At 26.5% G+C, this 19,728-nt stretch overlaps 3 protein-coding genes across 6 annotated transcripts; 1 reads left to right on the forward strand and 2 right to left on the reverse strand.

The window, feature by feature from the left end:
• Positions 1 to 5,304: 5,304 nt before the first annotated feature.
• LOC113550936 (annexin B9-like) lies at positions 5,305 to 12,837 on the reverse strand. 4 transcript variants are annotated; one of them, XM_026952896.1, is made up of 10 exons: positions 12,507 to 12,837; positions 9,265 to 9,813; positions 8,312 to 8,488; positions 7,998 to 8,202; positions 7,853 to 7,932; positions 7,719 to 7,791; positions 7,483 to 7,656; positions 7,236 to 7,417; positions 6,405 to 6,419; positions 5,306 to 6,141 (listed from the first exon to the last, which is right to left on the reverse strand). In XM_026952896.1, the coding sequence occupies exons 1-10, from the start codon at positions 12,537 to 12,539 to the stop codon at positions 6,088 to 6,090; spliced, it is 1,542 nt and encodes a 513-aa protein (XP_026808697.1). In that variant the 5' UTR covers positions 12,540 to 12,837; the 3' UTR covers positions 5,306 to 6,087. The 4 variants fall into 4 exon arrangements, with proteins under 4 accessions (XP_026808700.1, XP_026808697.1, XP_026808699.1 ...); XM_026952898.1 differs by lacking the exon at positions 12,507 to 12,837 and adding an exon at positions 11,838 to 11,862; XM_026952899.1 differs by lacking the exon at positions 9,265 to 9,813 and having other exon boundaries at positions 5,305 to 6,141; positions 12,507 to 12,835.
• Positions 12,838 to 13,025: 188 nt separating this feature from the next.
• LOC113550937 (V-type proton ATPase 21 kDa proteolipid subunit) lies at positions 13,026 to 14,075 on the forward strand. The gene has a single exon (XM_026952901.1). It carries the CDS (start codon positions 13,175 to 13,177, stop codon positions 13,799 to 13,801), a length of 627 nt encoding a protein of 208 aa, XP_026808702.1. The 5' UTR covers positions 13,026 to 13,174; the 3' UTR covers positions 13,802 to 14,075.
• An 886-nt stretch (positions 14,076 to 14,961) lies between these two features.
• Positions 14,962 to 19,728, reverse strand: LOC113553617 (PCI domain-containing protein 2). The gene is made up of 10 exons (XM_026957024.1): positions 19,594 to 19,728; positions 18,811 to 18,924; positions 18,684 to 18,725; positions 18,487 to 18,611; positions 17,538 to 17,664; positions 17,330 to 17,475; positions 17,036 to 17,253; positions 16,063 to 16,163; positions 15,789 to 15,988; positions 14,962 to 15,281 (listed from the first exon to the last, which is right to left on the reverse strand). Exons 2-10 carry the CDS (start codon positions 18,835 to 18,837, stop codon positions 15,029 to 15,031), a joined length of 1,239 nt encoding a protein of 412 aa, XP_026812825.1. The 5' UTR covers positions 18,838 to 18,924; positions 19,594 to 19,728; the 3' UTR covers positions 14,962 to 15,028.

Below are 19,728 nucleotides of genomic sequence, written 5' to 3' on the forward strand. Positions count from 1 at the left end.
AACGTTATTATTTCGCGGTGTCCATTAAGTGTTTTTCACGATTTATTTTGTTCATCGTTGTCGGACTAATGGTTTCTATTTTTTTCTTTCAATTCACTTGCAGCTGTAATGTGCATAAAAAACAAACGGTAGTCCTATCCAGTGGCGGTGTAGATGGCAGCGATGACTACGATGATGACCGCCGATTCGTACAGACTTGATTCCGGATCAAACACACGACGTAAAATCGCGAAAATCGTTTCAAATATTAAATATACCTGAAATATACAATTTTTTTATAATTGTCATTTATTATTTTTCACATCTACGGTATCTAAATATATTACGATAACCGGCAGAACTCTTGGTCAAACGGATTTTATGTTACGCGATCCGCGAGTTTGCGTTGATAATATTACTATTAAATATTTATAAACATTATTTTGTAACATAACGATAAGATTTAAAATTCAATGTACAATTCTAAATGCCAGTACACATACAATAATATATATTCGTATATTCATTGCGTAAGTCATAAAATATATACGTACCTACTTCGACTATATATGTATAGGTAAATAGGGTGAGCTGTATATGGGGCAAAAGGGCTTGGGGTGCACGTGTAAAAGATGAATTATTACTGGCATCCCCATACCCCCGCTACATCCTAAATTGTAGACCCTATAGAATCGATCCGTTTAAAAACGACAAATTTCCTTAACGATGTTGGACGCCAGGTTTGAATACCAACATTAGAGAGTTTCGAATCAAAATAAAAGTTATTTCGAGTTTTTTTCTATAACATTCTATTCATGTTAAAAATTACATAAGAGATATTCATAATTTATATTGCTTTTGTAGATAATTTACTTAGGTTCGATGTCTTCAGACACAAAATAATTATGAATTCGTTTTTAAATACAATAAAGTATTAAATAATTACTGTGACTAATTTATAGAAAAAACTTTTAACTATACTGTATTGAACGTCTATACGTCTTATAAAATATTTTTAAATACATTATCGAGCAGTGTGTAGTGTGTTACTTATACCTAGGCTATTGATAAAATATGTATTAAAAATATTAAATGTGTTGACTCTACGTCGAAAGAAAATTAACAACGAAAAAAACTACAAAATATATAGGTAGTAGATATTATATTAATAAATTTTATTATAATTGTTTTTTTTTTTTTAATTCATCAATAATTACCTAAATTGTTTCAGCATAATATGTTAGTGTGTTTACATTGTAACTTTAAATTAAAATAAAAAAAATTGTAAGATACGATTTATAAATAAATATGATAATGAATTAGAAAGCAGAACATCTTTAGAGGTATGTTTTTTGTTTTTTCATATTGTATAATAGAGAAATATTAAACGTAATCGATAGCGTAACCAAGAGAGATCAAAATATGTGATTCAGGGATTGCTAAGGGTGGAAGTGGGAGCAAATCCTGAAAATTATACAGCGAATTATAGTGAATTAATTGCAAAATTTTCCCAAAATCCCGGAGATCCTAATTAAAAATGGGGGGAGGCTACTGTAACGTTAGCTCCCCAACACAAAAAAATGTACACCAGTAAAACTAAACGTATGCAAGTTCTGAAAATTAAAAAATAATAACAAAAACATACGAAAGTTTAAGGTATGTAGTTTAAAATGGAGGGGGGCAACTTCACGGATGTGGTGTATATGATGCGTATTTCTCAAATAGTATTAAAAAACAGGTATTTTTAAAATCCATGAAGTCTGTTACACTCAAAATATATCATTATGTATTAGGTAGTCTTGTTTGATTAATCGATTGCTACATTGATGCATTTTTTTTATAAATAGATATACCTATTCTCTACCGATCAAATATAGTCGATTTACTAATCGGTGTATTTTAGTTTATTTATCAGTTAGATATCTGTGAATTACGGCGGCCCATTCGGTCGATCTGTTAATCAGTTATTATACGTAATCTATACTTGCCACCAATACTCCGCAATAATAAAAAAAACTTCACAACAAGCAACAATATAGGTAATTGTATCTCCATTAATAATTCAAAACTCTCACATACAGAACGTGCCAAATAAATCTCCAACTTCTCCGACTATAACCGGTCTTTGTGATGATTTTAACTCTCCTGCAAAATTTAAATTACTCTTTTCTCCGTTTCAATCACCTTAAAATAATAAAAAAAAAGCAACCTACGTATCGAAAAATCGTTTTTTATCGTTACTTACGGTAAATAAACCCACTGATTCCGACTATACTCAAACGTCAGCATAGAATAATACAAAGAGCCAATTATTATCAAATCAAAACCTCCACCTTTAATATTTATTTGGATAGTTATAATCATGACTTTAGCTCTTTCTGTTTACAAATAATTGAAATAACAAAATGTGATCATTTTTCATGTAAAAGTTTAATTAATAGCAAAAAAACTGGCTACAAGCACAATTGAATTATTTAAAAAATTGTAGTCAAATTTTCTTAGTCTAATAATGCACACTTCCGTATTTACCTGCCATCTCAGACAAGAAAAGTGTTTAGAGCTGTAATACGAAATATTCACCATCACCACACATTACACTAAACAAGCGAAAATAAGAACTCTAGATATCCAAAAAACGTAACCAGTCTTATAACTTAATACCTAATTTCCACTTCCACTGTTTTTTATCGATCTAGAACCTAATATCATCATTAACATCAAAGAAATTTTCAAAGTTGATCTCCTCTGTTATGTAAAAATAAAAATAGAAGAGCCTCGTGTCTCCCACCAGTCAGCCTTTCATGCAGTGAACTTCATCCTTCAAACAGTTGTCAAAAAATCATCAGATCTATCCAAATGCATCCTCTGTAATAGTCCACATCTGGCCAACTACAGAGGTTGTACAATCCACAAATTACATATTTCAATCGACAGAATAATCTAAAAAATCAACTGACTTAAGATAATTCCAATCCCTTTAGTAATAATAATATAAACTATTAAACTCTATACTTCAAATTTTAACTTGGTTTTTTCTTATCATGTTCAATTAAAAAATGAATTAAAATTGATTGATGAATTAAAAAAAAAAACAATTATAATAAAATGTATTAATATATTATCTACTACCTATATATTTTGTAGTTTTTTTCGTTGTTAATTTTCTTTCAACGTAGAGTCAACACATTTAATATTTTTAATACATATTTTATCAATAGCCTAGGTATAAATAACACACTACACACTGCTCGATAATGTATTTAACATTTTTTTATAAGACGTATAGACGTTCAATACAGTATAGTTAAAAGTTTTTTCTATAAATTAGTCATAGTAATTAATACTTTATTGTATTTAAAAACGAATTCATAATTATTTTGTGTCTGAAGACATCGAACCTAAGTAAATTATCTACAAAAACAATATAAATTATGAATATCTCTTATGTAATGTTCAAGTAAAAAAAAAAAAAAATGCCAAAAATCATTCGAACGTTTATAAGCGAAACTAACTCAGTCACTTATACCAGCTCTATCTTAAACTGTCATCCTTTCTTGATAAATTTAAATCACTATTACTCCTTTTATCTCACTCCTCGTTATCGTCATCGATAAACTCATTACCTTCTTATCTCCAATAATATCAACTATCCTATCATAATACTCATTTGGAACGTATTAATATAACAAAAAAAAATTAACTCCAGTTATTTATATCAAATATATCCTATGCCACTATTCCTGTTAATCTATCTACACGTTTCAAACGAAAATGATCTCATGGATTTTTATGTTTAAATAGCCTAAAAACAAATAAAATAAACAAAACTAATTTGAAGTAGCTAGTGTACTAGTGTCAATAGACGCTATCTTCTACTACCACGCTTATTTCATTATTATCCAATTTGTTTATTATATTATTATGTATACAGATTGTAAATGTTCTACAGTTCTTTCTAACAAATAAATAAAAAAAAATTATTTTACTTTCCACCTAGCTATTATTTGGAATATTTATTTATAGAATCAGATAAAATAAATATTGTATCTATGTTAAAGCGTATTCAAAAATATATTGCTAAAAATACAATTTAGTAGGTATAGTTACGCTATAAATAATAAAAAAGGATGGGAGCTTACCTACTGCTACTGCCTACTATTGATTCTAACATAAAGAAAAAAATAATCTATTTCGTAACTATTTTAACAATCGAGAAATGTTGTCATAAATTTAAAGTTAGGTATATAATAAGTAAGAAAATATAATTACGTAGCTACTGTGTTTAGAAATAAACAGGCATAGACCATAACACTACAATGCTATTCAGTTTCAATATATTGTGCCTTGTGTGTATGTGCAACTCAGATAAGTAGCAAAATAATGTTAATAAGTATACTTTTTAAAGTATAAATTTCAAATATTCTTATATGTACTTGTGGTATAATAATCGAGAAAAATTAAAAAAAATGTATCTAAATCTTTTCATTAAGGAAGGAATAGAGAAAATTCTATAGGCAACGCCAAGTGCACAACACGAGCGAAGACGTTAATAATAATAATAAAAAAAAAGGCATGAAAATTCAACTGTAATCATAAATTAAAGTAAGTTGATACCTACACTGGCTGTAACCACAAAATTCAGATATAAGCAATATAACACTGATATAGAGAGACAAAATCCGTAAAACCACATTTATTTATCCATCAGATAAAGGTCTCTGAGATAGGGACTGGAACCCCCCATGGGTCATTAATAGGTATCAATTTAGCCTACCCAGAAATAGAGCTCTACTTGCACCTATGCAAATCACCTCCCCTCCTCCCCAAAAAGTGGTCTAAGTTACATATCACTGTCATTCATCACCAAAACAGAGACATAATTTTATCATCTTCTGTCACATGCGACAACCACTATTACATAATAAGATCAAAAAAAAGGTAATTCTATAAAAACTCTAACAGCAATTTTAAAATTGTTATGTAATGAAATTTTATTATATAACATTAAAAGACAAAAATATAGCAAGTATATTGTAAAAAAAAAACACATTGTAGAATTTTAACAGAAAGAATAACAAATAACTAATAAGCCAGTGACGTTACAACATATGTTATTGAGTTAGATATTAAATTGTAGATTTTAGTTTTGTAACTAATTTTTCATATGATTATAATTATAATAGTTATAATACTATATTATTTTAATCAATAAGAAATTTTAAAGTAAATGGTTAAATTTAAAATTATTTTACTAAAAAGGTATTACAATAACAAAAGTAACATTAAGGTATTGCTATAATATTAAGTTGATAACGCCACCATGCAAATTTATACATTTATTAATAAATTAATCATAATTTATAAATATCAAATGTTAAATGCAATTACAATTAAAATTTGTATAATAATTCAAGTATAATAACAAATTAATATTAAATTAGCAAGCACCAATTTTAAGACTTATAAAAGTCATAAACACTGAGTTTATAAAATTCTTCCAGTGTTTTACAATAATTGTTAATGAGTGGCACATATTTACCCTGCTTAAAAACTATAATATTTGTATTACTTAAAATAATTTTATATGACAAATATCAAGCAGATGCCACTAATAATTTTAATTTGGTTTATTTATTTAAATAACAATATAGAAAAATAAAGAAAGAATTAACAAATCTTCAATAATAATAAAACAATTGACATAATGTAATTTGACAAAGAGAGTTTAAATGTATACTGTGTGTCAAATTTGTAAAAAAAATAGAAATGCCTATAATATATTATATATTTATGTAATATTAAAAATTACCTTTATTTTTTAAATACCCAAGCCCAAAGTGTTTAATTATTAAATACCAACATTTATATTATGCTTAAATTCATAGCAAAAAAAAAAAAAAGAATGAAATATGAAATTTAATTATTATATATGAAATCTTGCTATAAGAATGAGTAAACATATTTATGAAAACATTATTAATATTAAATGCAAATATTGAAAATATTATATATCAATTTTAGATTTCAATATTAAATAATGCAAAAGGCGTAAAATGTATTAATGATTATATAAATAGAATACTGTATAAGATTATATGTATAGTTATTTTAGCCAACAACTAGAGCCGTCAGACATTTTTTGTAGTCACCTGATGTATCGTCCTGTAACATAAAATTGATCAATTAACTTTTAAGATTTCTGTAGAAGCCTTAAATACAAATTAAGTAAATATATATTTTAATGAAATAGGTTAAGTTTCTTCTGGTTTTCAATGGATGTGTGCAAAACTAACAACTTTCAGACTTTGGTTAAAATTAGACCAAGCAAACTACATTTTTTAAATATTAGTTAATAATTCAGGCAATTCAGCAATCGATCACTATAGCTGACATATTTTTCATTCTCTACACATGCAGCAACTCACCATAAATGTATCAGACTGTTGATTCGCATAAATAAAACAAAACAAATTTTAAATTAGGTTTATATATGTTGTCAATACTTTTCTAGACTGTAAAAGAATTTCTTGGTGATAGTTTTAACTGTTTTGAGAAAATATAGGTAATAATAATAAAAAAAATTATTATATTAATGGAGTCTGAATTAATTAGATAGGTAATAAATATGAACATTTGAAGCTAGAATAAAAATCTTGAACATATTTAACATTAAGTTTAACCTGTATAGTAAAGTAATCACAAAACATGTTGATTATTGCAAGTTTATTATAAGTTCATTAAAAATAATAGTTATTAAACTAGTTACAGACTCAAATCAATCTAGTATTATCTAAATTAAACTTTTGATAAAATAATTAAATTTGAAAGCTAATACAATAGATATAACAGTGATTAGTAGAAGAGCTCATCTATTATAAAATTAATCATTTATTTTTGAATACACGATGATTTTGGACTTATAGTTTTAACTAATATTCATCTGTTTCAATATTATTGCATATAATATACCAACTTATTTTTTAATTATTGTAATACAATTTAAAATGATAGCATACAATAATTATATTTATTCTAATAAATTAATGTTGACAATTTTTGTTTAAATGAAAACTCAATTTTCAAGTCAGGATAAATATTATATTTTTATTTTTATAATTATGATTATCAGTAAATTAAAATTATTTAATTATTACGACTTTAGAATAATTATCAAAATTAAAATGATTATGAAATTTAATTACACACCATTACTTAATAATATACCTGATATGTAAAAGAAACAAACAAATTCTTACCGCAATATCAGTTTCCAAAGATTTCCCATACATCGACATGTAAGCATTTTTTATATCGACCATGTCAATTTCACAACGAGTTGCAACAATACGAATCAGTGTTCTGTCATTTGTGCCAAAACCAGCCATACTTTCATGTAAACGTTTGGCATAGTATGCACTTTTATCTCTTACAGATTTCACTATAGAATGATATAACAGTTTATATCTAATATACAGTTTAAAAAGGAAATTTTCAAATTTTTACCAATCGCTTTAAGTCCATTTTCAATATCACCACTGAATTCACTTTTGATAACATCTTCAAATTCTCTTCCAGTTAGACGATGATATTCCAAAAATACTTGTTGTAGTTGACAGAAACTACGGCTACATAAAATCATGTTGAATGTAGACTCATCCGTTCCAAATTGTAATTCGCCTATGAAGTTAAGATGATTGAAACACTACTGATTTATATTTTTTTATAATGAAATTATTTACCAGCTTGTAACAAGTTTTGTGCATCAGCTTGTGCAGATGCAACATCAACAAATGTATTTTCATTACGTTGCCCCTACCCAAATAAAAATAAACTTATATTATTATCAAAGAGAAGTTCCAAAAAAAAAACCAACCTGACAAAGCGACACTAATAATCGCCGGAAACTTCCTGATGTTTCTCCCATAAGCTCTTTTTCTAAGTCATTTCCAAATACTAGAAAAATATAATATATTAATACTAATCATTTTTATATTGACTATTAACTAAATTAAACCTACATTTATGGTATGCCATTTTTATGTTATTAATTTCAGCATTAGAAGCAGTACATATGATTTCAATTATTGTTTCTTCATTAGTGCCAATACCATCAATAGCATTGTGAATTTCTTTAGCGAGAAAATCATAAGTAGGTGTCATGAGTGCGACAATCAGATCTTCAAACTTTCCACTTAGTTCACTTTTCAAATCAGATATCAAATCCTAAAATAATAAAACAATATTTTATCAAACAAATAAATATTATATAATAAATAATTATGTAATCAAAACTTACACGTCATAAGCTCAACAAAAATAGTGTATTACTTACTTTGCCATACATAGTCTTGAATTGAATTGCTATTTCCTGTCTTTGAGAATTAACTCTATGAGCCAAGACCTGTATGATTGATTTTTCATCAGTTCCAAACCCTTTCATAGCTTTACGCAATATTTCAGCATCACGACGTGGATCAAATGGATTAGCTGGACGAACTGTTGGATTAGACTAAAATAAAACAGAAGGTTTTTCAATATGCAAAACATACTTAAATACATTCATACAGTAAAATTTTTGTAAATCATAATTCTATTTTAAACTAATTATTGAACTAATGTTATATACTAAATTAATTAACAAATCAGCAATAAATAACTTAAGTTACTGGTTATAAAAATTAATATTATTAAAACATAGTGAATGAATAATTTTTGAACAATATAAAAAGCCAATTATAATGCTATTAGTATTATCTAAGTGATAGGCTTTTAACGTTAATTAACATGAGTATGATTAAATAAAGTATTTATGAAGGTGAGACATTAATGGGGTATTCATCTGTATCAGTATTCTTCAGAACTTACTGTTATTCTGTAAATATATGCAGAATAAACACTAATTAACAATATTTGATCATATATAATTATTAGTTACATCCATAAACATATTGTACATAATTAAAATTTGCGAAATTGCATGTATTTATTAATACCAGATATAAGGTCAAGAATAAATAATGAAATTATTATTTTATTATTGACTTGATAAAGTTTTAATATGAGTATTAAAAAATGGAAAGTTTCAAAAGAAAATATTGTACCTAATTGTTATCAATTTTTACTAAGTTATTAATAAAATAAATTTTAAAAAACAAATTTAAATTAAATATCTGTAACTCATTGATAATTTAATAAAAATATATTGAACCATCAATCTTAATTGGAATCATAATAAATATATCATTCATTTTTTATATATTTAAAAAGAAATTATTGAAATCTCACCTTTTTTTGAGCAGGTGAGCTGCTCAATGGTTGATAATGAGCAGGAGTGCTAATAGGTGGATATGCTGCTTGTGGTGGAACTTGAGAACCACTATTATAACCACCAGCTGTCATATTTGGATAAATTGAAGATGTTTGTTGAGTGGGTGGATAAGCTGATTGAGTTGGGTAGGCAGCTGACTGAGGTGCATAACTAGAAGGCAGTTGGGCATTTGGATATGCGGAGGCCTGTGGTGGATATTGGCCAGGGTTAGTGGATGGATATTGACCTGTTATAGTCGATGATGGGTATTGGCTAGGTACAGCTGATGATGGATACATTGGTGGATTTGGAGTATAAGGACCAGATTGAGGTAGGAACTGTCCAGATGGTTGTGGTGGATACTGACCAATTTGAGGAGGATATGGGCTCTGTTGGGGATAGCTAGGTTGGCCTGGTGGATAAGCACTTGGCATTGGATACCCTTGTTGTCCTACATTACCTCCGGGATATGGTGGATAGGGTAACTGAGAACCAGGCTGTTGCACTCCAGGTTGGCCAGGGAATCCCTACCAAAAAACAAAATAGTTCATAAAATAAGTTAACTAGGTAAAAACTAAATATATTAACATTCAGCTTCTACAAAAGTATAAAAGTGGGTTTTTATCATAATTTATATTTAATAAAAAATATACACAATACAATATATTAAATAATAAGGTTTGTATTTTAATATAATTGTGTTAGGTATTTTCAATTTGACTAGAAATTATGTGAAATGTGTTGTTCCTAATTATAAGTACACAAATTGTACATAATATAGTTAAATAAATAAATATATTCCTACTTCAATAATTACTTTTATAAAAGCAATCATATTTATTACCAATCTTAATTTAAACAATGTAGATTTTTTTTTTAATATGAAATCAGTATAATATTATATCTACAATATTAATTCTTTATCTAATCTACGGTATGTGTAAAAATATATTTGTCAATATTATTACTGTTGCCAACAGTTTTCATATTTATGCATTAAATAGATAATATATTGAACAAAAAAAGTGCTTATAATATTATTAATTCAATAATAATTAAGTATGTATAAAAGTAAACTAATGACATACTAACATTTTAATGTAAATTTACCTAAAGTCTACAAAAATAGAATTTAATAAAAAAAGTTGTCTTGTAAAAAAGCAATACTAAATTAACCAATTACTAGAACTACTTAATGAAATATTAAGTAATAAAAATCAGAGGTGACACTATTAGTGCTATTATACTAATAAAGGCATTACTAAAACCATTGATTATATAATATAATCAATGCTAAAACTTATGAAAACTGTTAACAACTATAATAAACTATAAGGATAAATTTATCCATACAATATTAAGAATGAAAGTGTTAATAGTTATTAGTATGAGGGCTATTCCAAAATCAACCTTTGATGTGTTACAATTGCATACGTGCACTTCCGTGACGGATTGTTGCAATCAGTACATTATTCTCTAATAATATGCTAAGTTTTGACAGTTTTTATTCAGTATTTTTCCAATAGTTGCCGTTTTAACACGGAGAATACAATTTTATCTCCTGCTGCCTTTGAGGTACGAAGTGTAATTCGTTTTTTGCAAGCTGAAGGAAATGGTGCAGCTCATAACAACTCTATACAGAATCATGTTTAAAAACTTAGGTTACCACAAGTTCTATGCCTGTTGGGTCCCAAAACAGCTCACAGATGTCCACAAGATCCAACGTGTCAATTCAAGAAATCATTTATTGAACATTTAAAAAAACTTTAGTGGAGGAGTCAATTTGGGATATTTTTGATCACCCTTCCTGCAGTCCTGATTTAGCAACAAGTGATTATCACCTTTTCTCAAAATTGAAATGGTCCATTGTACCTCAACATTTTGGAAGTAATGAGAAACTTATGAACGGTGTGAACCAATGCCTCAATGCACTGGCGATGCCATTTTTTAAGGAGGGTATACAAAAGCTTGTCCCACGTTACCAAAAATGTGTAGAATTAAACAGACTATTTAGAAAAATAATTTAGATGTTAACAAAACTATTTTGTGCAAAAAATTAATGTTTTTGGTTTTAAAAAAAAATATTTTTCACTTCGGAGGTTGATTTTGGAATAGCCCTTGTACATAATAATCTTAATGCTATATTAATGAAAGAAAACTTAATAGTAAATACCTATTATAGTTATAATATAGGTAGTTTGAATACATGCTAGATAATAAATACTTAGTTATTACTATTTTAAACTATCAGTGAGTAACCAATCCAACAAATATACTTTTTCTATAAAAATAATAAAACAAATTGTAGTACTTGTAATACATCGGTTATCGTGACTTCCTTTCTTTATGTGGTGTAATTTAAAAACAATGAATTAAAAATTATTAAAACTATTACAAAAACTAAGAATAAAATTCAAAATTAGACATTAATAATTAACTCAAGGAGGAAAATGTTCAGCCATGCAATTTAAAATGCCTACAAATGGATTATCATGCTTTTGATGCCACATAAATTCAACCCAATAAATGTTAATATGTTGACGAGCCATACCTCAATGTTTCTTGTTGCGCCATTTAGAAGAGCCCCACAACCTTTTGATATTTTGTGTATCACAGCACCAGTTTGAGGATTGACAAAATTGTAAATATAGTTAACAGTTAAATGGTTAAATCTAACATTTTATAATTAATTTATGCCAGCGATCAGAATAAATAGTTGTACCTTGGTTTATATTATCATCAAACATATTTAACTATGTTTGACACCTTTTTAAAGAAGTCATTTACTGAGGTAGCCCCCAATAACCAAATTGTTTATTTATTACCAGTTATTAAGTTAGGTAGTCGCGATAATCGATAAGTACTCAAATCGTTTTTATATTTGCATATAAAATTAGTTGATATTCTCAAATTGAATGATTTGTATCACACAAAGATTTGATACAATATCTTTTCAGGTTTGTTTGCAAACATTAATGAATAATGATTATTAATTTTGAATCATATTAGTAAAAAATGTTTTGTATTTAATATTTATAAAGAAATATTTGTCATTTTTTTATCTTCTTAAGTCTTGGCCAATTAAAGCATTTGAAATCTGTGTCTACTAGCATGCACATCATAAGATTTTTTGCTCATAAAATAGTAGTTATAAATAGATAGTGTACGTGTACATCAAGAATACTTTATCTAGTGTTTAAAAACTAAAAAAAAAACTTACCTGATTGTTAGGAGGATATCCTGGATAGCTCATATTTATTGATTATTGGAATTAAAAATGCAAGTTAAATCCGGATATAATAATTATAATTATTCGTTAAGAAATAAATGAAAACGTTGAATTATGATAATTACTGACAAATGATTAACGAGTAGAATAAGACTGTATAGGTGACTAACACGAGTAGAAATGTGAAAACGACGAGTGACAAGTCGACAAATGACTAATGAGTTGTTTTGTGCCTCTGTGATAATAACTAAAGAGTATAGGTAGTAATTAAAAAATTAATATGACGTATTGACGTTCTATCTTCTGTGACTATGATAATGACATTATGATTGAGCAAGTGAAGAATAAATAAAATTTTATCTTTATCAAAACCATATGCTGTGCAACATGTTTTCATGGAAGCAATAAATGTCAAGTGTTACCACATACCATGGTATGCGAATTATTATTAAATTAAAACATATGTTTTAGCGTCTAGAATTGATTACACCGTCCAACTATCTAAGCCGTTCTTGGGGCGGAGTCCTTTTGAGTTTTAACTTTTTAAGTAATAAATATTAGCATACATTTTATTATTTTATAATTTGTACTTAAATGTGTTTTGTTTGTGTTTAACTTGCATCATTTTTACCAACGATTAAGTAAAAAAGAAATTGAAAATGAGACTGAGGGCAATATTAGGTTACTCGATCTTCGGAACGGGATCCACATTGATGTCGGCTATCATACTGTTCTACCTGTTGGCCGGTAAAGGTGAGCAAATCAGTATTGGTTGGTTCTTAGCCAATACATCGCCGTATATGTGGGCTGTATTGGGTATATCTCTGGCTGTTGCCCTGTCTGTGGTTGGGGCTGCGTTGGGAATACATACGACTGGTGTGAGCATCGTCGGCGGTGGAGTGAAAGCACCACGTATCAAGACCAAGAATCTTATATCTGTCATCTTCTGTGAAGCGGTAGCTATTTATGGACTGATCACTGCAATTGTCATGTCTGGCCAGTTGGAATCGTTCACAGACAATGTGAATACAGCACAACAAATTAGAGATCAAAATTGGATGGCCGGCTATTTAATATTTGCTGCCGGTATAAGCGTTGGTTTGGTTAATCTATTTTGTGGAATAGCTGTTGGAGTAGTGGGTTCAGGTGCGGCATTAGCAGATGCAGCAAACTCTTCGCTATTTGTCAAGATTTTGATTGTCGAAATTTTTGGAAGTGCTATTGGTCTTTTTGGGCTAATCGTTGGCATATACATAACTTCTAAAGTGAAGATGGGTGATAAGTAATCTAACATTCTGTGTTATTCATGTGTATATTTATTTTTGAATAGTTTTGTTTTGATTTTGAATTCTCCAATAAAATGTAATACATTGGATGGTTCTTAAATCTACCAAGTAGTATTAGTGTTATTACTATAAGTTAACTAATTATTAATTATTTCACTCGGTCTATTCAATTTATTTGTACATCAATTCCCAACACATTTCATATAGAAGTTTATAATATACATTTATTTGTAAAAAAAATTGTTTTATGTAATAAATTGTATTAAATTATTAACACATAGACTTATTTCCATTCATATTCTAGAATTTGATCAAATTTGGCCTACTGTTAATAATTGTATGAAAAATGATTCATACAAAATTAATATTCTTGAAAATCCTTTAACTTATAGACTACTTATTATAAGGGATAGGTTATTAAATTTTATTTTTGCAGTACATACATTCATGTCTTAGAGTAATATACTAAATATTATGTTACGTTTAAGATATTAGACATTAAACCAAATAAATTGTTCATTTTATTTTAATATTTAATACCAAAATATGTACTTCATCATTCCACGTGTTCATAAATAAATACTTGTTAATTAAAAAATTAAATTGATTACAGTATTTATTTAATACCTTTGATATTAAATTTACCATTTGGTGTTTATGTTATAATAAATATACCTACTGTATTTAGTAATTTAGTATACATGGCCTAGATAAATAAAGAAACAATAACGTAAAAATTAATAAAGTAAAAACTACTTATTATTTACCTGAAAAATCTCGTTATATGTTATTTATTTTATATTTACAAAAAAATAAATGTTTGTTTCCTGTGTAAACTCTAAAACTACATGGCTATTTTCAATAAAAGTTTAAGTTGTATATTTATATCAATAAATTCCTCGGAACTTAAAGGGTGTTAATAGCTTATTTCTAAACTTCTATAAAATGGTCCACTTATGCATTTAATTTTGGATCACAAAAAATTGAAAAATCAATTATTTATGAACAGAAAAATTAAAAATTAATAGTTGTAATTGTGCTAGTATTATATATTTCAACTGGATAACAGAAAACTATAGATTGATGGATTAATTTTAACCTAAGGAATCTCATTACACAGCTAGTGATTTTATAAAAAATGTTGGAAATACATGTCATAATATATATATAAAAATTATTTTATTTTAGAAATAATAATATAATACATGTTTCATTCATTAAATCAAACTAATTATGTCCAATTTCATTAATGGATTTTGTAGCTTTGTCAAATACTTGTTTACCAGTGGGGAATGGATCCTTTTTACTCAATACAACTTTTTTGTGAGCATGTGACAAATATCCACGGAGTGTTCCTCTATAAATCATGTTAACTAACAAAGACTGCGCTTTGTCAAAATCTGTTTCAGGGTCATCAAACTTTTTTAATATTGCTGTGATAGTTTCAACTGGTATAATATGATTGTTAGCAATTAAGAAACTGAAAAAATAAATAAAAATTTAAAATAATTGTAATCAAATTTGTTTAGCACTTGTGTTATTTTAAATCTTTTACAGTTCTATTTAATGTCTTGACAAAAAACGCATAAACTTATAATTTTGATAAGACAGTTAATTTAAGTTATTCATTATTATTTTTTAACACTTTCAATGCCGCTCATGATTTTGTAGGTTAAAAACCGTGACGCTGCAGTGGTCATACCATGACATGATGATTAGATAACATGAATCTAAAAATAACAAAAACTCAAACCAATTATAGATTTAAATTTAGAGTTTATTGTCTACAGCCGGTGTACATTTTAGAGTTTATTAAAATGAAATCGATACAAACATACATGTTACTAGCCCGATGGAATAAACTCTATTGAATACGCGTCATCGGCGTTGAAAGTGTTAATAGTTAGTAGTTTTTTTTTTTAATCCACAGCTACAACACAAGTGCTATTTATTATATCTATTAGTGCTTAAATATTTAATTGCTTACAATTTCTTAAACAAGTTTCTGTAAACAAGATTTATTAATTTTTGCAATAATAAATATACTCCACATTTCATATAATATACTTCATTAACATCAATGCATTCTCTAAATTGTTTTACATTGCCCATCTTAATATACTCAGTCAGATCTTTAAATACATCCAAATTATACTTATTGAGAAGATGTTTTGATGGCATTATTCCCTAAGAAAAATAGATGATAATTTATTTGTAAATTATTGTAGTATGTAAATATAGTTAGCATTTATTATATTTACTTGCAACATGTTTAATGGGATAAGTTTCTTCAAAATCAACTTCTTGTTTTTGATTGAGTTTCTATGGCAACCTTCAAAAGCAATTGTCAAATTTTCTCTAGCTGCAACAACCATTTATAATACACAATATATTTTAATAAATGTTAAATTAAATATTGTTAAAAGATAATGCATCAATTTTAATTTTTAAGATATTAAAAATTAAAAAATGTATCTCTATTTTTAAATATGAATACAACTTACACATAAACAAAATATTTCTAAAAATATGAAATTTGAACAGTAAGTTTGAAAAAAATATTCATATTTAAACTGGTTTATGCTAAACTTATTTCATCAAACAAACCATTGCTGCAAATACCGGGTATGCTAAGAATGTTAGATAATATATGCAAAGAAGAATGGTTACGATAATAAATTAAAACTTTTCAAAATAATTAGAGTAGATACTTAAATGGATATACAGTTTGATTCAATTAACTACTAATAATATGTATATTATGATTTTTATAGAAGTAAAAATTGAACACTATCAGTGGCGGATTTAGAGGGGATGCATGGGAGCTGAAGCACTCCTCGTTCCTCATATATATTATACATATTATATTGCTTAATTATGTTTAAGCACCAAATTATTAATTTTTTTTTTCCCAAATAGTACATAATAAGTACTATAGGACTATTATTATTGACAAAATAGCACCCACCATAAAAAAATCCTAAATCCGCCACTGAACACTATTGATTTAATTAAATACATTTTTTTTTTTAACATATTATTTGTGTGTATTATTTCTATTAGTTTATTTATATAATATAGTTACAAATTATATAAATCGAGTAGTTTAGGCTATAAGATTTGATTAAAGTGTACAATATTTTGCTACTTTTGTGTGCGCAATTGATCTAAGCATTTTATGAGGTGATGGAAAGTGCAATTTTGGTAATAAATAAAAAATATATAGTTTCTAACCATCATTAAATTTTCCTTCAAATATCTCCTTACAGCCAGTATAATAATAAAAGGTAACCGCATGTGCTATTGGAAATGTATTCTTGTCCGGGCACATGAAAATGGTTTTTGTCAAACCTGTAGTCAAATGAAATTTCTTTATTTTATGATATACTTTTAACATCTGATTCACGATAAACATTATTGTCCAACGTTTAGATTGCCGTGCTGGAGCTCGACTGCAATTTTAAAAACAAATATCTTAAAAAATCTAAAAACAGTTTTATAATAATTAATGTTAGAAAAATAATTTACATATCATTAGAACAAATACGGAAATACATCATCATTATATCAATATATTTTTTTTGAAAATCATTATATTTTTCCAATTTCAATATTTTGTTTGTGGACTCATATTTATCATACGCATTTAACAAATATCTAAGATCTACACAAACCTACAACATAAAATGTTTATATAATAAATTAACTTATTTTATTAAAATCATTATATATTTACTGTGTTAGCAAGGGGCACCATCCAGTTTTCACTATCAGACTGAAGATATTTAACAATGTTTTGTAAAATTGCCAATTGTCCTTTAAAAGCATCATCATATTTTTTTTCTCTTATTGATTTGAGGACACTGCAAAAATTTAAAATAAAGTAACAGACATTTTAGTTATTTAAATAATAATATTATAATATTTATTTATTTTAGGCATAGATATCTTTTTACAGTATAAAAATCATAAAGGCATCACATATATATTATATAATATAAAATATTAAATTACAATTTTTTTTTCAATTATCTGGAAAACTTAATTAAATAAATTTTAGTAAAGTATGTAATCATAAATTTAATCATAACATTGATCTAGAATTAAGAATAATAATTGTTATGCTATAATGAATAACTGTGTTAGACAAAAATAACAGATATTATACATTCTTCTATACACAATGTATGAGAAATACAATTAACCAATGGTGTATATCAGCCTTTTTTGGAAGGTTATAAAGTACATTTTTCAAAAACATATACACACTTCAGTTATGTTAATAGAAAAAAAGCTTAAAATTGTTTGCATTAGTTTCTTTCAATAAAATGAATTAAGAATATAACATTTTTAAGAATATAAAAGGTAAGTTTTCTGTTAGGTAGCATATAATAACACAAAGTAATGGTAGGTGGTATACTACACGAGTAACAAATTTTAAACTATTTTTTAATATTTAATTTAGTACCTAATATTAATTGAATAGCATATGGCCACTAAAACCACAAGATATACATATACATACATTCTAGCACAGATACATTTAAAACAATTTTGGCTTTAATAATAATAATAATACAATGTTATACATTTTTAAATTTTTCACTTCAAAATTATCATAGATAAGTATTTTTTTATAGAATCTATAATTATTAATAGTCTGAAATATAAAAATAAGTAATTACCTTAGGTGCAGTATTATTTCACCCTCAAAATCAAGTTCATTATCTTCAGCAACTTTTTGAAGATACTCAATAGTATTTTTTGGGTTCCACTCTTTTGATGAATTATCTCTCAACGAAAAGAAATTCTGTGAAAATAAAAACATTTTTATACATATATTGTAAATCAAATTACAGTAATGAGCAAAAATTATTATTACTGCCAATTCAGCACCATTCTCTTCATTGTAAAACTTTGTAGTCTAAAACATAATAATAGAGTTCCAATTAAATGTAAAAACTAAAACTAAATAAAAATTTTAAAATATTATATTTTGATAAACATACCGATAAAATATAATCTTTTGAATACATGTTAAAATCTCGGTTTTTAAAAAATGTATATTATGCAAAAGCCATCTATGAAATTAACAGCACTAAAGTGTGACAATAAAATAATTTCTGAAAAGAAAAAGTAAATATTAAAAAAATAATTTTTATAATTTTACAAATATACAATACATTATACATAATTTTCCAGCTCAATATGCATATACATATATAATATATATATTAAAAAAGTTAAAATAATCTATTATAAAGATTACAATTATTTATGGTCACCAGGCCCGGCTCAAGTTTTTAAACACAACTTGAGTTTTACACCCATTATATGTAAATACTACATCAAATCTATAATACAAAAATGTTAAATGCTGCCTTTGAAAAATATTGCCCTAGGCATGGGTCTATATCGCCTACCCCTTGAGCCAGGTTTAATGGTCACTAAATAGCGGCCTCAGCTAAATGATTATTATTATTTTTTTTTTTATAATGAATTATACTATTTTTTTTATTTATTTGTATATATTTCATTTTTGCTTTTACTTTATTTGGATAAACATGTATAATATTTAAATTAGATTCATTGGGAAAACTTTCTGAATTTTTAAAATGACCCTCCAAAAATATTAATTGGTGATCCATGGTGAGTATATTGTCTTAATTATAGCTGACTGATTAGTGATTAGCAGTAGTTTCTATTCTGATGTCCATTAGAAATTACAACGGGAAAATATAATATATTGTGTAGTTGTGTACACAATAATATTACGTTAAGTTAATACTTACGTTGTGTAGCTAACTATTAAAATATTAACTGTCACTTGAAGCAGTTGAACCTTAAAATCTGGATTTAATATTGTTTAAAATGCACATAGATAATATTAATGAAAAATAAATAATAAATATTAAATAAGAATGTAG

This window comes from Rhopalosiphum maidis, chromosome 2, assembly GCF_003676215.2.
Source record: "Rhopalosiphum maidis isolate BTI-1 chromosome 2, ASM367621v3, whole genome shotgun sequence".
Taxonomy (NCBI): domain Eukaryota; kingdom Metazoa; phylum Arthropoda; class Insecta; order Hemiptera; family Aphididae; genus Rhopalosiphum; species Rhopalosiphum maidis.

Coding starts and splice junctions, on each gene's coding strand:
- LOC113550937 (XM_026952901.1), top strand. CDS start 13,175: ATGAGACTGAGGGCAATATTAGGTTACTCGATCTTCGGAACGGGATCC.
- LOC113553617 (XM_026957024.1), bottom strand. CDS start 18,837: ATGTATTCAAAAGATTATATTTTATCG. Junction 16,164..17,035: donor TGAAGGAAAATTTAATGATG/GTTAGAAACTAT, acceptor TGGTTGTTGCAG/CTAGAGAAAATTTGACAATT. Junction 15,989..16,062: donor TCCCATTAAACATGTTGCAA/GTAAATATAATA, acceptor TATTTTTCTTAG/GGAATAATGCCATCAAAACA.
- LOC113550936 (XM_026952896.1), bottom strand. CDS start 12,539: ATGAGCTATCCAGGATATCCTCCTAACAATCAG. Junction 7,657..7,718: donor ACAAAACTTGTTACAAGCTG/GTAAATAATTTC, acceptor TTAACTTCATAG/GCGAATTACAATTTGGAACG. Junction 7,418..7,482: donor AAATGGACTTAAAGCGATTG/GTAAAAATTTGA, acceptor ATCATTCTATAG/TGAAATCTGTAAGAGATAAA.